This window comes from Plasmodium reichenowi, chromosome 3, assembly GCF_001601855.1.
Source record: "Plasmodium reichenowi strain SY57 chromosome 3, whole genome shotgun sequence".
Lineage (NCBI taxonomy): Eukaryota > Apicomplexa > Aconoidasida > Haemosporida > Plasmodiidae > Plasmodium > Plasmodium reichenowi.
Window position 1 is genome coordinate 449,036 of NC_033648.1, and position 8,341 is coordinate 457,376.

General features: G+C 15.9%; 2 protein-coding genes across 2 annotated transcripts; both read right to left on the reverse strand.

The window, feature by feature from the left end:
- Window positions 1-1,533: 1,533 nt before the first annotated feature.
- Window positions 1,534-5,745, reverse strand: PRSY57_0313500 (hypothetical protein; the record flags this gene model as incomplete). Its single annotated transcript, XM_012905759.2, has 1 exon — window positions 1,534-5,745. One exon carries the CDS (start codon window positions 5,743-5,745, stop codon window positions 1,534-1,536), a length of 4,212 nt encoding a protein of 1,403 aa, XP_012761213.2.
- A 196-nt stretch (window positions 5,746-5,941) lies between these two features.
- Window positions 5,942-7,297, reverse strand: PRSY57_0313600 (DER1-like protein; the record flags this gene model as incomplete). The annotated part of the gene is made up of 1 exon (XM_012905760.2): window positions 5,942-7,297. One exon carries the CDS (start codon window positions 7,295-7,297, stop codon window positions 5,942-5,944), a length of 1,356 nt encoding a protein of 451 aa, XP_012761214.2.
- Window positions 7,298-8,341: the final 1,044 nt, after the last annotated feature.

An 8,341-nucleotide genomic window follows, 5' to 3' on the forward strand; every position in this document is an offset into this window, starting at 1 on the left:
TTATGTTCTTAAAAATATTATATATGGATGTATAATAATATTATATATAATTACATATATATATATATGTTATATATATTATGGTATATTTATATATAATTATTTTAAGAGATTTAAAAAAAACAAAAAAACAAAATTAAAACAGAAAAAAGCTATATATATATATATATATATATATATATATATATATAAAATAACGAAAAAAAAAAAGAAAAAACTGGTTCTCTTTTTTTCTTTTTCTTTTTTTATAAATTAAGGATTTCTATTAATATATATATTTATTATATATTATATTTATATATATATATATATATATATTTATTATTTCTTTATAAATTCTATGAATAATATAAAAATAAAAATGTTCTTTTCCTTTTTTCTTTATAAGATTTTATTAAATTTTTTTTTTTTACATGTACTTATTTTAAATATAAAAATTATAGCGTTGTTCTTTATATATAATATATTTTTAAAATAATTTTTCATGTATATTTAATATGTAATAATAAAAGGTTGATTCATAAATATATATACTACTACTTATGAGTGCTTTATCAAAAAAAAGGAAGAAAAAAAAATATACATATATAATATATATATATATATATATATATATTTATATATATTTATATGTAACAAATATTTTTATAAATTTATTCCATACATCATAACTTTGAAAAAATAAAGTAAAAAAAGTGACACATCAAATAAATACATATGATAAAAAATATGTGCATATAATTTTTTAAATAAAAATTAAAACACATAAAAGAAAAAGAAGAACAATCAAAGAAAAAAATATGAATACTTTTAAAAAAGAAAGAAAAAAATGTTCAAAAAATTCTTACAACAAGCTAATGAAAAATTATAATATATTTTATAAAAAGTTTTGTTTATTTTGTAGATAAAATATAAGTTGATAAAAAAAAAAAAAAAAAAAAATATATATATATATATATATATATATGTTATTCAAAAGAAGGAAATAAGATTGATTATGATATATTTGAAACGTTAATGTATTTAAAAAAAAAAAAAAGAAAAAAAAAAGACAATAAATATAATTAAAACAACAAGTTTTATTACTATTAATAATTATAATAATAATAAATAGGTATCTTTCAATATATACAAATGTTCCCTTTAAAAATTGTAATGTTCATATATTATTAATGATTTAGTAATGAGAAAAAAAATGTAAATTATTATACTTTACATAATAAAATTATATCTATGATAAGGTATATATAAAAAAGAAAGAATTTGATATTATTTATATATATTTTTATTTTTTGCTCTTCTTATATAAATAAGGTTTTTGAAAAATAAAATCATAAAATATGAAAGAGTAACATTGTACTTTTACAAAAAATTAAAAAAATAAAATAATATAATATATAAAAATGAATACACAAATATATTATATATATATATATATATATATTATGTCACATATACATATTTGTAGGCATATATTTTATTTATTTATAAGTATACACATACACACAAAAAAAAAAAAAAATTCATACATTATTATAACGAAAACATTCTTTTCAATTTTGATAAATGATTAGATGTAGAAACTTTTTGCTTTTCTATAATATTTTTTGTTTTATAATTAATTCCTAACGAACTTTTATCCTTTATATATTTAATTCTTTTATTATGATAATGATTAGGTTGATCTGGAAGGTTCATAATTTTATATTTATAATTTTTGAACTGTATTATTTTCTTTACATTTTTTTTGTTTTGATGATATAATAATAAATTATTTTTTATGTTTATATTTTTTATTTGTTTTGTTGTTCTATTTTGTGTGTGTGTATGATTTTTTTTTTGTCTTTTTAATATATCTAATATTAAATTGTTTATATATAACTTATTTATTTCATATGAAAGATCTTTACTCTTGCCTTTTTTATTTTTTACATATGTATCTGCATCAATACAAATGTAATTAAATCCTCTTTTTTTAATTAATTTTAGTAAGGCATATTTTTTATAATTTAATATTTTTTTATTTTTCTTTTTTATGTGATTACTATAATATGATATATATATATTATATTCTTTTAATTTATCCAACTTGCTTTCAGTCAAAGTATAATAATAATCATAATTATATAAAATATCTACTATAAGGAATTTTTTTTTATCCACTTTTATTAATTTTTTATTATCATCACTTTTGTTTATATTTATTAATATGTTCTCATCATTATTTAATGTTAACAAATTTATTGCCATAGGAAATGTATAATTACATATATTTATATTTTTATATACTTGTATATTTTTATTATATATTAAAAATAAATCTTCATATATCTCATCACACACATTTCTATATTCATCATTAAAATGCTCATCGTAATTCATCATCTTCATACTTTTCATTAATTCTGAAAACTTGGTAACTCTCATATATCCGATGTCTTTAATTTTATCTTTTTTAATTTCATATGATCTACCTTTTATTTTATTTATATTTATATCATCCAAATTTTGTACATTAATATTTCCCAAATTTTTACCTGACTTGTTCAGGTAATAATAATAATAATAAGAAGAAGAACAAGAAGAAGAAGAAGAATCATCATCATCAACCTTATTATAATGATTATTTATATTAATATTATTATCATTATTACGATCATCATTATGATCATTATTATGGTGTATATATTTATGTTGTTCATTTTGATTAAGATTATTTCTGTGTGTATTTATTTCATATTTATTATAACTATTACAATGTTGTAAATATCTTTTTACATTTATGGATAAGATATTTTTAAATAATTTATAAAACTTGAATGTTAAATTATCATACACATTCATCATTTCAATTTTTTTTAAATCTTGTATATTTTGTAGATTATATAAATTTTTAAATAAATAATTCGCTGCATTTTGTACATTTAGGTTATTCATATGAAAAGGCGATAATTTGTTATGTTTATGTACAGATATTACCATACCTATTAATTTTAATATTTGTATGGATTCATTTATATTATTATAATTTATAAAGGTAAGTATTTTATGAATTTGTAAATAAGATATCATATTATAGAGATTAAATTTTACGATAATATTTATAACTTTTAATAAATATGTATTATCTAAATATAGTAGTTCTTTTTTTAAATTATAAAGATATTTAATAATTCTATAATCTCTTATATTTAATTTTTCATATATACATAAGATATCTATGCTTTGTAAATATGATAGTTTATGATTTTTTAATAAAGTTAATAATTTTAAACAAACTATTTTATATATATCTAAATATAAATTATAACATGTAAGTTCATATTCAAAATCGATAGAATCAATAACATTTAATTTTTTATTATAAAAAAAAACAGGATTGTTCAATATTACTTTATCATTTGTATGTTCGTTTCGTACAGTTGAATTAGAATAAATATCATTAGTTTCATTTTTTATTACATTATTATGTGTACAAGAATAATTTTGATTTACCATTTGGATATTTTTATCTATATATATATTATTATTATTATTATTATTATTATTGTTGTTGTTGTTGTTATTTATTTTATTTATTTTTTTTTTTTTTAATTGTATAAATGATTTCATATTATCAAAATTGTTGACAGATTCATTGTGATCAATGTGATTTTTTTTTTGTTCTACATAATAAGCTGGATAATTAAAAATAAAATTGTCATATAAATAAATTTTGTATCTATCCCTTTTTTTTTTTTTATTCATATAAAAGAGATCATCATGTATATATAAAGCCAATGTATTATCCTTACCATCATGATGATTAGTATTTTTTTCTGTTAGATTATTTGGCATGTTATATGAATTATATAATTTAGCAGACTCATTATATTTTTCCGAGATATAAATATAATTTTCATATTGATCTTCAGATATAAAAAGATTGTTTTGTTTTTTTAATTCATTAAATAAGCATGTCCTTACAAATAAATATTGATATAAAAACATGATTTCTTCTTTTCCGTTTTTTTGTATTTCTTTTTTTGGTAAGCATATAAATCTTTTCAGAATTATTTTTTCAAATTGTAAAAACATAAAATTATTAAATTTCAAAGCATATAGTAATAATATGATTTGTTTTAAATTTAATAAATCATTTCTATATATAATTTCATTCATTAAATTATATAAAAATTTCATATGATCATGATATAATATATCTTTTTTGTTATCATTTTTTATTTTTAGGATACAATGAGAAGTTTTTTCTTCTTCATCCTTTAAATATATTTTATTTATATTTACATAAATATTAATATAATTTCGTATATTTATTTTATCTTGATTTAAAAAATGAAAATATTTCTTATTAATAATAATATTTTTATTTAATGACACAAATAATATATTTACAATTTCTTGTATTTTAAAAGAAGATAATTTTTCTTCTATTGTTTTTTTTATATTTATTATTAAATTTTTAATTAAATTTTGTTTTTTTTCACCATATTTCTCTACAATATTATGTTGAACTCTTTTAACAGGTGTGTTATCATACGTCTTACATAATTTTGTGTAATTGTTTGATATCTTATTATTAGTAAGAATATTATGTTTATAGGGATCTTTTAACAAATTATATTTAGAATTATCATATGTTATTAATTTATTTTCTTTTTCATCCTTTTTTATTTGTATAAGCTGTTGGTTGTTAGTATTTGATTCGGTGCAATTTATATCGATACGTTGAATGTGTTTATTGTGTTTATTGTGTTGATTGTATTCACCTTTATCATAATGTGTCATGTTTAAATAATCATTTGAACCCAAACGGTCATCATAACAATTGTTATGAATATTTAAATATATGTTATGATTATCATTATGATAATTAATATTTTCCTTTTGATTATTTGTTGCTTCTTTATTTTGATCCACATGATTAGGTGTGCACATATTATGTATGTGTAAGGATCCAATATATAAAAACATTAAATCTGTGGAATTGTATAAATGTATATTTTTGTTTATAATATTAATAAATTTTGTAATAATATTAAAGAATGAATGAAAATAATAATAATAATAATAATTATTGTTGATGAAATATACACTATAAGAATAGAAAAATAAAGATAAAGAATGAAGATTAACATTAATATTATTTAAATAATTTTCAAATTTTAATATGGAAAAATTAAATATTTCTTTATTATATATTTGTTCATCTGTTAAATATATATTTTTACTTAAACTATAAATAATTAAAGCTAGATCTTTATAAGACATATTTTTATTCATTTTCATTAATATAGATTTACTAATAAGATTTATATAATAAATATTATCAAAATTATTTTTTCTTAATATAAGTATTAATAAAGTTAAATCTCTGGTTGTAAATTTATAAATTTCGTGTTCAATTTGTTCACATATATAAAGTAATACTTTTTTTTCTATCTTAATATATTTGCTTAAAAACTTTAAAATAATCATAAAATCCACATAATTTTTTATTTCTTTATTAAATAATTTTAATATAATAATATATAAAAAATTACTCCACACATTTTTGTTCTTAACATTTTTTTTATTACACACTTCAATATTTCTTCGAAGATCTGAAATGTTCATATGTTTCATGGTATTGATTCTGGGTATGTTGTGAATATAATATTTTTGTAAAAATGGGAAGGTTCCATTTTTCCTTTTTTTTAAAATGGATATTAAACGTTTTGTATTCATTTGGAATCTCGCAGCCATTTTGTTTTTTGTGCAAATTGAACAACAAAAAAAAAAAAAAAAAAAAGCACTACATTTATATATACATATAAATAAATATATACATATATATAAATATATACATATATATATATATATACATATATATAAATATATACATATATATATATATATACATATATATATATATGTGCTACCTTCTATTTTGGTATACGTTTTATTCATACTCCTCCTTGTACCTGTCGTATAAAGGGTAAATACGAATAGCCTTGAGCAGAGTTTTAAAGAATAATCTTAAATAATTAAATTTAAAATATTTTTCATAAGTAAAAAAAAGGTAACTTGAGAAAATAGAAGCTACCTCATAAAGAGAGAATTCGTTATATAAAAGAATATTTTGTATAATAAAAAAGAAGGGGACATATTCTGCTTTTATAAAAAATAGCTCGAAACAGTTTATTAATGTGCCTTCATTAATTCTGCTCCAGTAATAAAGAATATAAGTTGAAAAAACATAACCCAGATGATTATACTGTTCTTTTTTAATATCGATATTTTTTGAATTATTATAATGGTTATTATTACTACGATTATTACTACTATTATTACTATTAATATTATTATTTGTGGTACTTTTTGACCTATATTTTGAAATATAATCTTTGATGAACAAATTTTTAAAGTTGTGTATATATAACTTTACATTCATTATATTTTCGTTATACATATTCGCCCATATTGTAAATAACAAATTTGATATATATCCAAATGTTAAGAAAATCAAGAAATCTTCTGGTTTTTTATAATGTGAAATTTCAACCGATGACATATAAATATTTAAATAATTAAACATCAATATATATTGTAAATATAAATTACCAATATAAAAATAAGGTGTGAATAATCTCCAAATCTCTCCTTTTTTAAATATTTTATTAAAATCAAATAATATTAATTTATATACATTTTTATTTATATGTATTAATACACTTAAAAGGAATGTACCTAATAAATATATTTTTGTTATAGGAGGTGTTCTTTTAAAAGATTTTATATATGAATATATAATATTGTTTTCTATATAGTCTATATTAAATAATACTTTTATATTATCTTTTATATCATGAAAACTGGTACAATTTATAAAGAAATATTTTTTCTTTTTTTCGTTTCTTTTATTTTGTGAAAATTTTAACGAAAAGATTTTCTTCTTTTTTTTTATAACATGATTTTTTATTTTTTCATAATATTCTTTTAATTTGTTTTTAGGATTATTAATATAATAATTATATGCTGTGTAATTATTATTTACATCATTATTTTTATAAACATTACAATAACTAAAATAGGAGTTATTATTATTATTTTGTTTTTTTATATAATTATATTTTCTTCTCTTTTCAATAGTCATATATTTTGAGTTATATATTCCTCCATATCTTTCTCTTCCTTTTTTTATCTTATTATTTAAGTTAACGCTTTTTAATAATTTCTTTGTACTACTAATATCTTTACCATGGATTATGATAATTATAAAACTTAAGAATAAACAAATTAATTTATAAAAAAGCATTTTATAATTTCATTTATTTGTTAGTATATATAACTCGACAACAAATGGGTATATATATATATATATATATATATATATATGTGTGTATATAATATATATTATGTCATACAAACTTAAATATTAAACAAAACATTAATTATTTATTTATTCATTTGTTTATTCATTTGTTTATTTATTTATTTATTTATTTATACATTTGTTTATTCATTTGTTTATTTTTTTCTTTATTCTTTTCTTTTAATATATAAAAGGTAAATTTAAGCTTTATATTATTTGCTTAAGTAATATTTCTCTACATCTAAAAAGAGAAAATATATATATATATATAAACTTTTACACATTTTAAAGTATATATTTTTCTCTAACAAATAAATTAACAAATTAGTAGCAGAAAAAAAAAAAAAAAAAAAATATAAAAAAAAAAAAAAAAAAAAATTTTTTTTTTTTTTTATATTTTTTTTTATATATTTTTTTTTATTTTTTTTTTTTTTTTTTTTTATGTTATGTTTTTTTTTTTTTTTTTTTTTTTAACCAATTATATACATAATTAATAATTTAATTCATATACATTATATAATATTAATTAATCTTATTATATCGAAGTTTATATAAAATCAATAATATTATGTGTATACCAAAATCATTATATAATATTATATATATATTTAAACATTATGATTTAATAGATAAATACACATTAAAAAAAAAAAAAATAAATAAAATAATACAAAATAATATAAAATAATACAAAATAATATAAAATATTACAAAATAAATAATAAAATATTACAAAATAAATAATAAAATATTTTTATATAATTATAAATTGTCACATAGGGACAAAAATATAATATTTTACAATAAAACAATGAGCAAAAGAATAATATGTTCATAATTGGGGAAAAAAAAAAAAAAAAAAAAAAACAATAACATAAAAAAAAAAAAAAAAAACATACACATAAATATATGAAAATATATATATATATATATATATTTTTTTTTTTTTTTTTTTTTTTTTTTTTTTTTTTTTTTTTATTTTCTATT